This window comes from Phalacrocorax carbo, chromosome Z (genome assembly GCF_963921805.1).
Source record: "Phalacrocorax carbo chromosome Z, bPhaCar2.1, whole genome shotgun sequence".
NCBI lineage: Eukaryota > Metazoa > Chordata > Aves > Suliformes > Phalacrocoracidae > Phalacrocorax > Phalacrocorax carbo.
Window position 1 is genome coordinate 45,757,591 of NC_087548.1, and position 17,691 is coordinate 45,775,281.

The window sequence follows — 17,691 nt, forward strand, 5'->3', positions numbered from 1 at the left end:
GTTTTTGTTTTATTTTAATGTATATAACCTAATTAATTTTGCAAAATGAAGTATAATTATTACTGATCTAACTAATATGTTGTGGAGAATAATACTGTGAGTGTATGCTTCCAGGACCTCATAACTAGTAAGAACTAGAAAGGAACTAGTAAGAAAAAGCTATCCTCTTCATGAGGTTTTTTTTTTGCACAGACACGTAAAAGTGGGGGAAGGTGGAGTTTCTTGTTTTCAGGACTTCCTCTTTTCTGTTCCGTACCTCTGAAAAATAACTGGGTTGATGGACCCAGAAGGACGTACTACCATAGTTGCAAGGTACGAATACTTGCTCTGTTGCAAGATTTGCTCTCTCTTGCTCCTTCCTTGGGAGTTTCTCACTGCTGCTGGTAATCACTTTCACAGAAGTAGCAGAACCAATTCCAACAAACAGATAAGAAACAATGGAAGTTCTGAAATGAACCGTATATGTTCCTCTCTCTGTCTTGTGACAGCTTAGCAGGGGAAGGTTGGAAATTGTTTCCACAAACACAAAAGGCCAACACTTCCTCAGTTCAAATTTGGAAAACTTTGTATGCAGCTACTACTTACTAGGTCTTTTTTTACTATGAAGCATGAAGGCCTTGTTTTTTCTGATGCGGATATTTTGTTGGGTTTTCCCTTGCCAGTACGATGTGGATTCTGTGGACTCTGATACACAGCGGCTCTTATCTTCCTCTTTCTCTGTTAGCAGCATACATACCATTTTTGTGCATGAAATGTAAAACTGAGAGAGCTGTAAATGAAGCAGTTCAGTCACCTCTGTTGTTAATATTAGATATGCTGCATTAAGGCTGTAGGAGACCGCGTACAAGAACAGATTTTACCAATTCCAGACTGTACAGCTATGTAAGCAGTTTACAGAGTAATTAGCCATTTTGATGAACAATACAGGCAAATGATATACTACTAAGTGTTCTTAAAGTACACTTCTGTTTTTTTCTAAACATAAGTTTATTTTACCTGTTCCAGTCTTTATTAGGAGAAAGGTGATGTTTTCCTATGCATTTATATTTGTAAAACAATTTACTGACACTGCAGTACTAGAGTCAGATGGATTAGAAGCGTCTCTAATATAGAAGGCCTTTTTGTCCAGTTCACCTGATCAGTTAATTGGACACTAAACCTGCGGGCATCGGCATATTGGTGTTTGCTTGTGTGAAGCCACTGTGGAACAACTTACTGTATCAGAATATGACTTCTACATGGGATTTTTTTTTCCTGTAGACTTGTAGATATTTATAAAATAGCAGCACTTCAGCAAATTATAATTTAATATCTAGCTCAGGATTTGGTTCTCAACAGTCATCGACATCCTAATTCTAGTGCTACCTTCAGTACAATATTTTATCTTAAGTTGTATGTATTTTGTCAAATAAATTTATATCCAATGTTATATTGGTGTGACAGAATGCAATACTTTGTACATTTGACCAGTTTATCACTATGTGTGTGTGTTTGGGTTTTTTTACAGATAATTGGCGTACTGGGGAGAAATGCCTTGCCCCTTGTCTTGAAAATGGGAAACTTCATGAAGGAACAATATCCTCTATTGAAAAGGACAAGAGTGGAAAATCATATGCTGTTGTATCATTCTTGGAGTGCAAAGAAAGGAAAATACTATTAACTGAACTTTGTAGAGTCGAAGCCAGTAGAGGACCCTGGAAAAGCTTAATATTTGATGATGGTGATCTGGAAAAGCCTTATTTTCCTGACCGAAATCTTCTATCTCCTGCAGCTGCTTTTAAATTATCTGACGATGGTGATTGTATCCCATATACGATTAACAGATACCTGCGTGATTATCAAAGGGAAGGAGCCCAATTTCTGTATGGACACTATGCTAATAAAAGGGGGTGTATTCTTGGAGACGATATGGGCCTTGGGAAGACAATACAGGTATTCTTTTTGATTGTTATCTTGAGAGAATAGATAACTCTTTGTCAGTGTGTTTTCTGTGAGGTGTAAATCTCCTTTTAAAATGAGGTATTTGAGAAATGCCACCTCGGTGGAGCTTAACCTTACTTTTCTATTGTGGAGTTGGAGGAGGCAGGACATGGCCATCCAGGACAGTGCTTTGAGCCAGGAGCCATTTCTGTATTTAGGATTCATTTCTGACAGGCCACAAAACTGGGATGTGGCCCCTTTTAGTGTAAGCACATGAAACTACAGTAGTTAAAATGATAGTATTCATTTTACCTTGAATGTATTTGAGGATTGCTACCTCTGCATCATAGAAGTAATTTGCACTGGAGTATGCTAAAACTACTTACAGCTCTTACCTGTCTTTTTCCTCTTTTCTATGGAAACCAGTAGTTCGACTCTACTGGGAATGAGAAGGAACAGACACATTTATTCCCATCTCAGGAAAAAAGTGCTTAGGTGTTCTATGTTATTTTTATCACTCTTTTAGAAATCCAACTTGGGTTGGTGAAAGGACAAAGTATAGCTCAGTTTTTCCATTGTGCTTTGAATCTGTGGGGCCCAAATGAGTTAGTTATTTGACTGAAATTAGGGTGGTTTTGTGTTTGAAAATTCTCTTTAATCTGTTTGGTTTTAAGTTAGCAGCCTGAATGTTATGATGGCTAGTCTTTGTTCCCCTCTTTTCTTCCTCCATGTGTCAAATGCAAACTCATTCCTTCACTGAAAAATTGTGGCTGTAGCATCTGTTGCCCTTCTGTTTAGGAGAATGTTGACAGACACCCATCAGTGCAAAGTAGTATTGTTCTGTAGCAAACTTGACAAGAGTGAGTAAACAAAACTGGCAAAACTTCTCTGGATAGAGCTTTTAGGGGTATATCATGGATTTGCATAGCTGCTGCTGATCTGTTAACAGATGTTCACCAAAACTAAACTGTGTCCGATTACATTATGTTTTACCTAAGCTTGGTCATGTTTCTTATCCATGGCAGTTTAAGAACTTGGTAGTTAATGGAAGTTTGTTTCTGCTCAGAACTACAGATATCTGATTTCATATAGTAAGAATCATCTATATAAGGTAGCAGTAACCTGGGGGGGGGAGTGAGTTGCCTTGCTTCCATCTCTTGTTTTTTTTTTTGAATCTGAGAACTGATTCTGTGATGCCGTGGTCACGCTTATCACACAGTGACAGTGTGTTCTTATGCGGAATTCACATCTGATGGTTATTTCTTTTAATCATAGTGTCAAGTTTGCAGAAGAAAGGTAGAAGTTTTGAAGAATATCTTGTGTATTTTTTTTATAAAACAGTATGTTCTTCAAGTTCAGTATGGGAAAGGCTGTTCAGTGGATATGAAGTAAAAGAGGATAATCGCTTGTTTAGAAAAATTAGTCTGTATGAAAGATTAAATATTGGTTAAACTTCATGAAGTAGCAAGTAACTGATATAGTCTTACAGAAAATTTGGCTTATGTTTGTCAGTTAGCTGAGCCGTATTGTTTGTGATTTATAGCTTGATTTATGAGATAAAGACTTTCCTAGAAAAATATTGTGTTTTAATGTTCTTTGTACTCCTGAAGTGGTTTCTGCTTAAACAGCCTGACTCTTTCATTTCAAGGTGAAGTTGAAGTGGAGGCAATTAGAATAATGTTTCCTAACATGACTGCAATAAGTTAAAGTTTCCTATTAAGGCCTTTAGGTTGCTTCCTGCTTTATCTGGAAGAGCCAAAGTTTTCTCAGCAGAGTAGCTCTTTTACAGCCATTCATTATTGTTACAAATTTGTGATGCATAATTCTTCCAAAAATGGAGGATCTGGAAGACACATGGAGATTTTATGTTCAGTTGAATTTTATTCTTATTCTCAAAAGGATTAAAAAAAAAATATTGAAGTCAAACAACATGTGCAAACTTTCGGTTCCTCTTACCCTTGGTTTATATGAAACACTAGGTATAAAAATGTTTGGTTTTCTTTTATATATCTCTTTCCCACCCTGCAGACCTATATGTGAGGGGTTACCTCTCCTGCTCATCTTCCTTTATTCTTCTCGGGTATTTTTCCTGCATTTCTGCATTCCTGGCTGGTTCTTTTCCCCACATCATTAGAGAGAGAAAGCACTGGAAACTTCCTCTTTTTTGGAAATCAATAGGTGGCAGCTATACCTCTACCCTGCTATGAGCAGCTGTGTAGTAGCCACAAAAGGAATTTTCAAAAGAAGGGCACCTCTCTGATGATGTATCTGGTTCTTGCTGCTGCTTAGGCCCATGGACATCAAGTGGGTTTTATGGATTTGAATGTTCTGGACAGATGCCTCTGTGCCTTCTTCCTGTTTTGGATTACCATGGCAGCAGCTTGGAATAGCCTGTCCTGGGATGTTTGTCCCCACTGTGGTGTATTACAATAAGTGTCTTCTCATAATCAAAGATAAATCACTGTGACTGGTTTGAGGCAGATAAGAGAATGGTTTTAAACTAAAACAGGTTAAACTTAGACTATTTGCAAGGAAGAATTTTTTTACAATGAGGGTGGTAAAACACTGGAACAGGTTGCCCAGCGAAGCGGTAGATGCCCCATCCCTGGAAATATTCAAGGTCAGTTTGGACAGGGCTCTGAGCAACCTGATCTAGTTGAAGACATTGCTCATTCCAGGAGTTTGGGCCAGATGACCTTTAAAGGTCCCTTCCAGCCGAAACTCTTCTACGATTTTATGATAATATAGTCCCAAACACAACTGAAAAAACTGGTTTTGAAGTTAACAACAAGAATTGGAATGAATGGAGCATACAGAAAACAATGTATTAGTGAAATTCTGACCTCTAGTTTAAACCACTTCCTTTTGCAGAAGTAGTGTTGGGAGTACAGGTAGCAAGTATCTCTTCCTTCTGTTTTCTCATCCAAGATTCAAGTGTCCTCTTGAAAATGGAGGAGAATTGTGAGGCATGCCTCATCTCTAGTTTTTGCTGGCTTATTCATAATCTCTTCCATATTTTTGGGACTTCTTCACTTAAAGGGTGAAAGTGTAAATTAGGGCAATTAATTGCTTTTATCATGAATTCAGGATTCTCCAAGGAAAGGGGTTCCTATCTGAAAAAAGATTGATTTAAAACAAACAAACAAACCACCAAACAAAAAAAAATACATCTCCCCAAACTCACTTTCTAAATCACAGCCAGGATTTGTTCCTAAATGTTTAGTTTAATTTGAACTAATTCACCTTCTGTTTGCGTTTTCGTACTTTATCACTGAGAGTTGTTTTCTTTCTCAAGGTCATTTCATTTTTGGCTGCAGTGTTGCACAAAAAGGGAACACGTGAAGATATTGAAAATAATATGCCAGAATTTTTACTGAGGACAATGAAAAAAGAATTAAGGTGTAACCACAAGAAGGTACCACTTTAGTGATACAGCTTAATGATTTTGATAAAAGGCAATACTTGGATTTTTTGTGTGCTTGTTTTGTTTGCTCTACAAGTTTATGTATATTTATTTTTAATATTCAGCTGCTTACATAGATTAGGGATTCATAGCCTCCCTAGTACTGTTAGGGAAGCCTTCAGTTTTCCAAATTATCATAGTGCATTATCTAGCTGTTATTGTCTAATCTGTTAATACTGTTGATCTGCACTAACACAAAACATTTGGAAATATCTGGATGAGATTTGTAGCTAGAGTACTTTGAAAAGCCCATGTTAGTGAGTAGAAAATAATAGTTTTGTGTGATTGGGTTTATAAAGTATAAAAGGAATGTGTGTATATATTAGCATTACATTTAAATAATTAAGGTGAAGGCATATATTTGGAAAGTTAATTGCTAATATTTTTGTCACCTTACATGTTCTTGAATGTCTGTCGTAATGTCAGAAACAAGGCTGATGATAATCTAGGTAATCAAACACAGCAAATAAAGACAGATGTAAAAGTTCCGTGTGAATGAGAGAAATCTGGAGATCATTTTAAGTTTACTCATCAGAGGATCCATGCACTTTGTTTTCCATTGCTGTTTTTATTTTATTGGAATCATTGGAATATATAACGGCAGAATGGTTCATAGGAGACTAGCTCTGTGAATAATGGATACAGGTTCCTCAGGAAAGATAAGCAGAGAAGAAGAGGTGAAGGGATAGCACTTTATATGAAAAAATCCAGGAATGCTTCTGAGTGGGTATAAGAGAAGAAGAATTTAATTTTGAAGATAATTAAGTATTGGAACAGGTTACAGAGAGATGTTGTGGACCGCCCCATCCTTGGCTTTAAATATCTGAATACGGTGTTGCCTCTGCTCTGACCATAAAGTTGGACTAGAAACTTCCAGAGATCCTTTCCCACCTCATCGATTTTATTATTCTATGATATTAAATGCGTTGTACGAGCTGTCCTAAATTTTTAAACCCTTTTCACATCTTTCTGTTTTGAAGACACATCTTGACTAGACTTGGGGATTGAATGAAACTGCTTACCCTCTTCATCCCTCATTTTCTTGATCTGTAAAACGTTTTGTGGTACACAGACACAGGTGTTATAACAAAACAAAGTGATATTATCTCATGCTTTATTGCAGCTGTTAGAGTATAATTTGAGTAAGTAGCACTACTCTGGTATCTTTTGTAGTATTACAGTATTTTCTTCTGTACTATTTACATAATCTGAGTAAACTGATTACTTTTGCATTTATATTGACTCCAGATATTTTCTATACTACACTTCAAAGTGCCAGAATTAAACAATTCAAACTGTAAAGCAGTAAAATAAATCTCAAGATTTTGACTTTCCTTACTGAGAAAGTACTATGTTGTAGTTTTTCCAGTAATACTATAACAGCTGTTTGTTTTCAGACTTTCCTCATAGTGGCCCCTCTTTCAGTGCTGTACAACTGGAAGGATGAGTTAGACACATGGGGGTACTTCAAGGTCTCTGTCTTACATGGAAGTAAAAAGGATGATGACTTGAGTCGCATCAAGCAGGGAAAATGTGAAGTTGCCCTTACAACATATGAGGTACTTCGGCTATATTTGGATGAATTTAACAGGTATTGATTTTAATGCATTTTTCTACACACAGAATTTTAACTCAGTTTGCATTGTTCTTTGCAAGTATTTATTCTTTCTGTGCAATGTATTTACTGTTAGATTCAATAACTCATTGTGTTGAGAAAAGAATCCGCTTCAACTGTCTTTGGAGAGCTTACCCTGTACTCTCTTTGTAGTGGGATGCTTGGGAGAAGTTTGGATAGTTTTCATAAAGCTAGTTTTTGCTGTTAACCCATTCGTGAAGTGTTGTCTAAAAGATGCAGGAATTGCCTGCTGGAAAACTGGTGGTATCTAAAAGATACGCAGAAAATATTTCTATCTTTCAGTACAGTGTAAGGAGAAAAAAGTATGGGATTTTTAGCAAATGTTCAAAAGGTATTTTCCTTGTTATTTGCACTTTTCACCAGGTTGATGAAATTACTGAGTCCTAAGAACTTTGAGATACAAGATACGTATATGTGTCTCTGTGTGTAATTTTAAATACCTGATGGACTTACCAAAATCAAGGTCTTTCTGAAAGCCGATTGTGTAGAAACCCTACTTTATTTGCTCCATAGCTGTCAGCATTTTCAGAGTGGGAGTATTGCCTTCCATTTGTTTCTGTGAAGGAGTATTTAGCCTCTCATCTGATCCTAGTGGTCCTGTTCCCTTATGTCATCTTGGAAGGCGTACGAGTTGCTTGAATGGCTAGTAGTAGCAGCCTGCCCTTAGCAGCTGGTGTTGTCAGTGGCTCGGCAGATCTTGCCTTTTTAGGTGTTGGGGAAGGTCCAGGTCCCAGCGAGTGTCGTAGTGTTCTGGACAGCCATCACCAAAAACTCCGATCTCCGGCTCTGTCTGTGCTCAGGTCTGAAAAAGAAGCACAGATAGGAGAAGACTAAAGGAGTTGTGTTGCCAGTACCCTAATTCTTGCTGTTGTCCTTCTGAGGAACAATTCAGGCTTGGTGATTGAATAAGCAGGGGTCAGGAAATCAGGTGCATGTGCAGAGCAGAGCTGATGTGTGAGCAACTGCATACAAACACATTACTTCAATATCCAGATTTACCAAACTGTTTCTGCACAGCATGTGGCTGGATCGGCCTATGATCTTGATGCTAGAAGCAGGTATGTGTCTTGCTGAGCTAGAATGATGGATTGTCCTCAAAAAGTGGTCTTAAATAATTAATTATCACTGATAAGAATGCATAGACTCGGTTATGCATGTAAATTAGTATAACGAGAGATTAAGTTGAAGGAGATAGCATGGTCATTTGCTAGGCTCCTCTCAGAAACTCAAATTTTTAGCAGATTTTAGGAAAGTAAGGAACTCGGATATGAGTGTATTTAACAGGCATCAAAAATGCCACAAGATCAGCCTTCACATTACTGTACTAAATGCAGCCTGCTCAGGAAAAAAGTTTCCTTTCAAACATTTCTGTTTCAGCTTTTTGCTGTTTCAAATATCATCGAAGTGGATATAATTTTGTTCTGAAGTATTTGCTGATAAACATAAAGTGATCTCAGAAGGCTAATAAATCTCTTCCTACAGACTTGATGACTTAAGTTATTATCACAGTATACAGGTCATTCTACCTCCAAGTTTTATGGTTGAACTGGCTGCAAAGTATCTTTTGGTCCCTGCTTCTATATATGTTCCTCCTCGTCAGAAAATCACAAAATATAAAAACTGCTTTGCCATGTTGGTATCATAGGGATATTAAAGAAGTTGAATGATGGTTTCATGTAGGAAACTATGCAGATTGAAATCTAGTTGCACTGGGTAAGTTTTGTTGAAAAAATGACGCGCACCTGTGTTAAGCATGTTTCAGTAGTTTACCTTCAGAGATTGATTTAATTTTACTTAATCTTACTTACACGTGGAATTAGTGCTGGTGAGATATGCTGGACTGATTGCTCCAGAGATTGAAAGCTGCTTTCTTCACAGAGAGCATTTGGTACAGTTAGCTGTAGTTCATTTATTTGGCTATGTAGTTTAGGCATTATACTCAACTATGGCAACTGAATTTACTAAACAAACAGAATATAAGGAAACTGAGTAGCATAATACAATATAAAACAGGAAAACCAACATAAAGTGTCTTACAATAATTGTGGTGATAGTGTGGCTGACTTCACTTTGTTTGTGTATGTGGGATGACGTGATAAGTAGTTTCAGTTAATACAATGTTTCTTGTTGATTGCAGCGTAGAATGGTCTGCTGTGATAGTGGATGAAGCACATAGAATCAAGAATCCAAAGGCTCAGATAACTCAAACCATGAAGTCACTAAAATGCAATGTTCGCATAGGTCTTACTGGAACCATTCTTCAAAATAATATGAAGGAACTTTGGTGTGTTATGGACTGGTAAATAAAATATCTTTTTTTTAATGATATAACACCTCTATATTTTAACCATGCAGTGGGACTGGGATAGGGCTAGATGATTTGGACCCATGTAAAAAAAAAAAAAAAAAAAACCACAACACCAACCCACAACCCCACAACCAAAAAAAACCCCCCACACCTAACAAGCACAACCCTGCGCCCAAAAAACCCCAATGTTCTGTGAGAATATATTTTCCATAGAAGTATTGGAGGTAAGCTCCTGGTAGATACACCTGCAGTACGTATTTTGCAGTTATTTAACAAATATGGACCTCCACTTACGATCTGCCTTCTTTGGGGAATTTGGGAAGCAGTTAAAATAATTTTCTTTTTACCCTATGTTTACCTTTCTTTTTCAAGGACACTATTTTCTTCTTTGTCTTTCCACCACACAGTGGATTGAGAATCATTAGTTTTGAACAACATTGTGCCTTTGCTCTGTCCAGTATATGCAGGTCATTCTGACTTACTTGGAAGTTGAAAGTGCTAATATTTTGCTGTTTTCCAAAATGCATAAGTGCACTTATTTGGAAAGCAATGGTCTTGTCCAGGGAGACTTTTAGTGGAGAGGGAGAGGTGGAAATAACCCTTGATTGCTTTAACAGTAAGCTTAGTGTTGCATCCTATGCTGATATTAATAGATCTCGTAACATTTGAGGATCACAGTAAGTACATGAAAAAATGGCATGTCTGGAAGTAGTATATGTTTCTATTTATATACACAATTTTTATTAATTTCTGTAGTGATTGTTAATTTAAGATCTCTTGCTGTTAGCCAGAAACAATTTATGGTATGCTTTTAATCAATGGGAAAGGACAGGCTGCCTTGGAGTAAAGAAAATGCTGTTATTCCTTCACACCCTGCCCCCTCCTTTTGATTTTTAATAGGGCTGTACCAGGACTTTTGGGCAACAGACTACATTTCAAGAAGAAATTTTCTGATCCAGTGGAGCATGGCCAGAGGCACACTGCAACTAAAAGAGAGCTAGCAACAGGTCGTAAGGCCATGGTGAAGCTCGCAAGAAAAATGTCTGGCTGGTTTCTGAGACGTACCAAAGCGCTTATCAGTGACCAGTTGCCAAAAAAGGAAGACAGAGTAAGAGTGCCAGCACGTTTCAAATACAAGACTAATGAATATATCTCTTATTGTTTTTTTGTTTTTGTTGTGTTTTTTCTCATCATGCCTTTAGTAGTTTATGGTTTTCTTTCAGACTTGCAAATTTTAAGAAGAAACCAGAGCCTTGGAAAAAACGCACATGCAGTAGTCTGCTTTGTTCACATAATTACTATGATTGTGTGTTGAAATGGAGTTAATCAAGCATGAAAATGCTCAGCTAGACTTCTGACTAGTGATTTACACATCTATTTTATGTGCACTTTTGTATGTATCTGTGTAAACCCAATGCAATGTATGTAAATCTCCTGAAATTCTATGTAGGACTTCTGAAATTGCAGCTTGACACTTTGTACATAGAAGAGTATGCTTTTCACTTTTAACTCCCTCATTTTTGGTCACAAAAGAAACCCCCCAAGCCTAAAGCTGATTGTTGATAGGTCTGTAATCCTGTTCATCTAATGGTGTTGTAAACATTATGTAAAGTGATGATACTTATGACTGCAGGTAAGAGTTCTGATAAATTTTTGTTAGATATATTTGTGCTTTCTTCTAAGTAGACAAACACATTAGTTTGCAGCAGGTTTTATTTTCAAAATTTGGTATTCTTCATCTTTAGTGTATAATAATGTCATCTAAATTGTCTTCTGAAGGAAAGATTAACACAAGCGTCAGTCAGTTGCTTTTCTAAATCTAGCAGGTTTTATTCTTTTCATTCTCTTGTTAATGTGAGTATATGTTCAAGTTACTGCTGCATTATTATAGCTCAGCATGGTGCTGCTGCTGTGTGGGTGGCCTACGTTAAGGAATGGTCTTGGGATTTCTGTCTCCTGCTGCTTAAGACTAAAGATGTCATGGAGATGCCACCCATGGTCTCTAAGAAGAGGGATAAGAGTTTTGGCCATAGCACTGTGTAGATCCTTGCCTTCTCATTGCTTATTCTGTTTGTCCTGCCTGTTGTAGTGCTCTACAACAGCTAGTGCCTAGAAAAAGGAAAGAAAGGGTAAATTAAGCAACTGGCAAAGCAGAGGGAAATCCTTAATCACAATTATGCTTTTATATTTCTCTTTTCCCTCCTCGTCCTATCCCTCTACAAAAGCCATACTGAAAGCTTTATAGAAATGAAACAGCAGGTTGTTGTAGCTTGATACTGATGCTCTTTGTAGAATTTTGGAAGGGGATAAAATAACTATACCTACATTTTGGCTACAGTTTCATACTATTTTAGTGTCAAAATTCAGATTTTTTTATTTGGTGATAGAATAATTTCATGTAACTCTTTGAGCAAGCATATTTTTGATTTCTACTTTATTTTCAATGGTTTTTTTTGATGCTGTGCTCTTTGCTTTTCATTGCATGTTGCACATAATCTTGTTTTGGGGTTTCTCTCTCTTTGGCAGATGGTATACTGTTCCCTGACGGAGTTCCAGAAAGCGGTGTACCAGGCTGTGCTAGAGACAGAGGATGTAAGCTTAGTATTACGAGCAGGAGAGCCCTGTAGCTGCAATAGTGGCCGTAAAAGGAAGAACTGTTGTTACAAAGTAAGAACTTGCAGTGTTTGAATTTTAGAACAGAGTCTTTCTGGTTTGACTGGTAGATTTTTCTCAAGAGATTCTCTGCCGATGAAGAATCGATTGAAATGGCTGCGTGGGTATAGGCCATCTGTTTGGGAAATCCTGACTGGAAACATGGGTGTTGCATCACAAGCATGATGGCATTAGACATTTTGGGATTACAGCACAGCTGCTTTGCATGCCCTGAGCAGGTGGTGGTTTATGCAGTAAATTCTGTATTTGTTGCATTAATAAGTGCACCTGTAAAACAGTTGATGTTGGCAAGGGTATTGTGTTGGGATGTTCAGTATGTGTCCCGCATGCTGCTCCCATATGCCTCAGGCGGTCAGTGAGAAGCTGCAAAATCAGAAGCATCCTGGACCCAGCAGGTTGTCTGGGCTTTTCTTGTGTTATAACAGCAGTTGGATTGTATCTTTCTGTGCTACTAAACATGCACTTTTTTTGCTTCATTGAAGGGAGAACTCCTGACAGTAGCCATAGAGCACAAGGAGAACTTTGTTCACGAGTAACAGCTCTGCAGATATCTTCTATCGTCTCTGGATGTCATTAACACTCTATTAGTCTAGCTTTGTATTTGTTTTGCCCGTATCACTCAGTAGGCTGAGGTTAAGCATTCTTTTTAACATTTAGAAGCATATGTCTAATACTTGATTCTCCCTATTTTCTTTCTGGCCTGTTTTGATTCTTGTGTAGTGGTTTGTTTTTTCTCTTTTTTTTCCTAAAGGATCTAGCTTACTCAGTCTTCTGCGTTGTTCTTTAAAAAAAAAATCTCCCTATCAGCCTGTTTAATATTCCGTGGATACTAGTATTAGTTCTTTGCAGGATTCTGTTTCTTGTGATGTTTTGTAGAAAAACGTAAAATGCCATTGAACTTAATTCACAAAAGGCATTAGGCAGGCCTGCAGGTACTTAAGTGCTTTTATGGACTGTCTTATTCCAAGGTTAACCATGAAATTTAGAAACTTGAGAAGGGAAAGGAAAACGAATATTGGTTGAATCAGCCAACCATAACCAGAAAAATATCTGATGCTGTTGTGGCTGCTGCATTGTAAAATGTTTGAAGTTGTTTGAATTATGTTACTTGGGATGCTTATAGAGCTTTATACATTTCTGCTGTAGAAAAAAGTGAAGTTAGCAGTAGTAGGGTAAGAAGTCATTCAAAGCGCTGTGGTTTGATTTACATTTAAATCAGTTGTAAAGTTATTTACAAGTTATTGTTAGTTAAATCTGTCTTTTTGTCTACCAAGGAATTCTTGGTTGTTGTAGTACTTTCTGTAGATATCATGTTATCTGCAAGGTTCAGCAAACTATGAACATAGCTGTGGGTTTTTCTCTTTTTGAGATGATGTTTTCTATCAGGGTCACAAAGTGGAGGAAAAAAACCTAGCTACATTTTCATTAGAAAAACAGTATGCATCTCTTCAGGACTAATTGTAGTACTACTTAGAACCACTAATGCATTAAACCTTGTAAGAATAGCACTTACTTTAGATTATTTTTGATTTTCAGAACAATTTGTTTGCATAAACTTTTTTTTTTGTAGGTAAATGCTCATGGTGAAACAATTAAGTCACTGCGCTTCAGTTACCTGACAATCCTTCAGAAGGTTGCAAATCATGCTGCACTGCTACAGACGGACAACACTAGCAAGCAGCAGGTTAGGTTCAGAACTGTCTAAAAAATACTTACGGAAAATGGGATAAAACTCTTGAATGAAAATGGCTGCTGGCCTCCTTTTTAAGTCTTAACTAACTGAAATTAAGGTATTTTGCAAAATTCCTTTTCCGTTCAGTAGTTCAGAATGTAATTCTTACTTAATAGCAATGTTACACAGCAGTATGTTCATTTAGTAGATGCATATCTGAAAATAAGGGTTATAGAAATATTGGAGAGCTTTAGGGAGAAGAGTAATTTTTATTGATTTCTAATAATGCCATTTCTGTTCCATTTATGACAAGTGCCTAGTAAGAAGAATGTCTTTGTGCAAATAAATAATAAGCAATTAGAATGTGTTTCTTCTTTCTCTAGTATTTTATATTCAGAGCTGTGCTTCTGTAAATATTGGGAAACATGTTTTAGTAGAAAATGCTGAATGAGAAAGCAGTATCAGTTTATCTTGTTACTGTGGCAAGTAACCTGCAAGATCCACAAATAGCACATTTTAAAAATGTTTGTATGTGATCCTTAAGATCCAAAAATGAGCACAGGGATTTAGGGGTGTTAATGTTCCCTCTCAGAAACCACAAGGGAGTGGAAATGAGAAAATCTTATCCAATTTTGGCAAGTTTATTCCATTGAAGCAGTTTTGCTTTTTAGGAAATGTTAGTTAGTGTCCAGGGCCTTAAATGCCATAACTACCCAAATGTGTTCAGTGTTGTGGGGTTTTTTGTTTTTGTTTGTGTGGTTTTTTAATACTGTGTATGTAGTTTAAGAGTTTCAAAAGCCACTGAAATCATAAGTATTTTGAGACTATCTTGTATAGCATACATAGTTATTAACCTCTCCAAAGTCTACTGAAGAAACTGGTATTTTGTAGTATTTCTTACTTTTCAGTATTGAAGTCCATCACATGTGTTTATTCTTAGGTGAGAGGTGAGGTCTTTTTTGCTACTCTGGAAAAGTAGACTTAAAGTGTGTAGTCACTTTCATGCTCAGGGCTATGCAGATTCTAGCTGTGGAGCAGTAATGTGGCTGTTGAACAGTTTAAATATGTTTCCCATGTTGTTTTTTGTCATATCGGTGGTACAATGTGTAATTCCCATATTGGCTCATCATGCCAGAGGGTAAAAAGATGCTGGTACACAGTTGTTGGGTAATGCAAACCTCAAGCCAACAGAGTGCTTGAGACTGAGAATTCTGGCCAGTCCTATTGCAGTCTCTGTCTAGGAGAAGAAATTTTGGGCATCTCTTACTCTAGTAACTGGAATCCCTGGTTTCATATTAGGATCCTCTTTCTTTTTTAAATGAAGCAAACCAGAACACACAGGAGATGTTTCATCCAGCACTTCTGTAGTGAACTGAATAAAAACACTAACTCTTTCTGCTTGATTTACTTTGGCAGATTACTTGTTTCAACCTGTTTAACTCCTTGTATAGTTTACTGGTATTCAAATGTAGCTGTAATTTTTAATACCTGTTCAAATTTCTGCTTTTCTTCCAGGAAGCACATATCAAGCGGGTGTGCAGCCAGGTGTTTTCCAGTTTTCCAGATTTTGTGCAGTTAAGCAAAGATGCAGCCTTTGAAACAATTTCAGATCCAAAGTACAGTGGAAAAATGAAGGTAAACCTGTTCTTTAGAGGAGAAATAAGTGGTAGTAATAGATCTCCAGCTGTAGTATATGGATATAAGAAAGTGTGTACCTAACTGTTGTGATTTTTTTAATCATCCTGTTCATGCTGGTGGTACCCCAGCAGAGATCTCCTGTCTTGAACTGGGGTGCCTCTGGGCAAAGACTGGATAAGGGTGATCAGTGATGCAAAGATATCCTGAGATGTTAACTTAGTGATGGTATGGAAATGAACCTTGTAGTCAAGGGGATTGAGGTTCATAATGTTATAACAGATAGTTCCATGAAACCATTGACTTGGTGGCAGTCAGAAATGTTTGGGGAAGGAAAAAAGAGCAAAACAAAATCCTTACGGACTTAATGATTTGTGCATGCCTTCAATATTGTGGGTGGCTACAGTCCTTCCTCTCAAAAAAGACTTGAAAAAGTTCAGAGAAGGTCCAAAAAGGTGATCAGTGCTGTGGGACAGAAACAACCAAGTAGGCTGGGACTCTCCAGTGTGGAAAAAATGTCTTAGGATGAATGTGAAAGTGACAACCATGAGTAGCATGGAACTGGTGAAGATGTATCAAGTGCTTACTGTCTTTTCTAACCCTTTGGATGTCAAATGAAGCTAATAGGAACCAGGCTAAAGATGAACAAAAACATGTTAAGTGTAAACCTGTAAAATGCCTTGCCTCAGGAATGGGTTTCAGAGGTGAACAGGATGAATAACTGAAAAGTATGTTGGATGTAGCTAATTAAAAAGAAATCCATATTAGGTTTAGGAATGTTCCTGAGCTGAGAGAAACTGGAGGGTGAGAAGCTATGCATAATGGAGTATACTATATTTTTGCTCTCTCTATAAACCTGGATATTCAGAGTTGCTGTTTGGGGCTTGGTGGGGGAGCAGTGGCCAGGCCATGTTTTTTGTAACAGTGATAGTTATTACTTCACTGATGTTATGCAAGCAACATCTTTTCTGTTATTATATATATATATATGTGGGAGGCCTGCATATTACCTTTGGTTTATCCACTTTGTTATCTCATGAGAGTCAACTTTATTGTTAATTAGCTACCAGCAAATACTTAATATATACCTGTAAAAATTAAGACCGTGATGTTCAGTGTTGGTTGTGAAACTCTTCTTTTGTTGGTTAAAACTAATTTTGCTTTCTCTAAGAATTTCTTTTGGGTCTATTGCATACATCACTCCAGCACTGCCTTATGACATTTTCATTGTCTGTGTTTTGACACACTAGTGAAGAACACAGGCAAGCAAAAATGCCCAAGTTACGGCAAAGGTTCCAACATTATGTGCCTTTAAAGTTTGCGGCTTACAGAGCTGCCTGTTGTGAGGGACGCGCTTAGGGACATGGTTTGGGGTGGATTTGACAGTGCTAGGTTTGCTGTTGGACACGATGATCTTGAAGGGTCTTTTCCAACCTAAATGATTCCATGAAACTGTGGCCCGAAGTCTGAGTTGCTTCTGGGACAGACTGCAGTGTCTTCTCAGGCGTGCAGCTGGCTGTGGTTGTATGGGTTGGGTGTAGCCTTGGTTGGTAGCCATAAGGCTCTTCTCATACTTGTGTGCAGTGGCCTTGGGTGGTAAGGAAGAAGGTTCTGTTATTGCAGTGCTGGAGTCAGAGCATAAACAAGGTGGCAAGAGAGCACAGGTGGTGATCTTCTTCAGTATACAGAGCTTGTGCTGGTGGCTTGATACTGATGAGATATCAGGCAGGTTGAATGATTACTTTTGACACTGAGAGATCCACAGGGTTAGAAAATTGAATCTCTGAGTTACCAGTAGATGAGTGCCAGGCCAGTTTATATTTCTCAATCAATTGCTCAAACAGAAGTAGAATCATAGAGTAGTTTGAGCTGGAATGTACCTTTAAAGGTCATGTAGTCCAAGTAGAACAAGATGAGAAATGAGTGACTAAAAATAATGAGCTACTAGCATGGTGATTATTCCTGCTGTGGTTTGTTGGGTTTTTTTTTTCTTGTTAGCAAATCATCTAATGTTAATCTTCATTCTGTCTTGCTAGAGACTTTCCTGATTGTGCTTTTTATTTAATTTTTGATCATCTAGCTTGCTACCAGCCTGTACTAATCAATATTCCTGTATTTCAAGGTAATTTTTATATAGATTATAGGTAATTGCAAAAAAAACCCCAGAACAACAACAAAGACAAAAAAACCCCACAGCCCCCCAAAAAACCAAAATCCAAATCCTAAATAAGCACTTATTCTTGAGAAGAACCTTGGTATGGAGAATTTCCATTTAAAAAAAAAAAAGTGCAGTGTGTGTCATGGGAAACTGAATTTTAAAACCCAGTCTTGTGTTTCTGAAGTAATATTTATATTTATTTCTTCAATATGTTTGGTAGATGAGT

At 37.3% G+C, this 17,691-nt stretch overlaps 1 protein-coding gene across 4 annotated transcripts in view; it reads left to right on the plus strand.

Annotated features, from left to right (window-relative positions):
- Positions 1 to 17,691, plus strand: part of ERCC6L2 (ERCC excision repair 6 like 2) — a 58,428-nt gene that overhangs the window by 2,252 nt on the left and 38,485 nt on the right. For all 4 annotated transcript variants that reach the window (XR_010370766.1, XR_010370767.1, XM_064439435.1 and 1 more), the window contains exons 2-9: positions 1,508 to 1,932; positions 5,216 to 5,335; positions 6,781 to 6,974; positions 9,157 to 9,318; positions 10,228 to 10,435; positions 11,854 to 11,994; positions 13,571 to 13,684; positions 15,188 to 15,307. Coding sequence is in view for 2 of the 4 variants with exons in the window: in XM_064439435.1 (XP_064295505.1) it covers positions 1,508 to 1,932; positions 5,216 to 5,335; positions 6,781 to 6,974; positions 9,157 to 9,318; positions 10,228 to 10,435; positions 11,854 to 11,994; positions 13,571 to 13,684; positions 15,188 to 15,307 (1,484 nt within the window). In the remaining 2 variants the exon portion in view is untranslated. The remainder of the gene's footprint in view (positions 1 to 1,507; positions 1,933 to 5,215; positions 5,336 to 6,780; positions 6,975 to 9,156; positions 9,319 to 10,227; positions 10,436 to 11,853; positions 11,995 to 13,570; positions 13,685 to 15,187; positions 15,308 to 17,691) is intronic.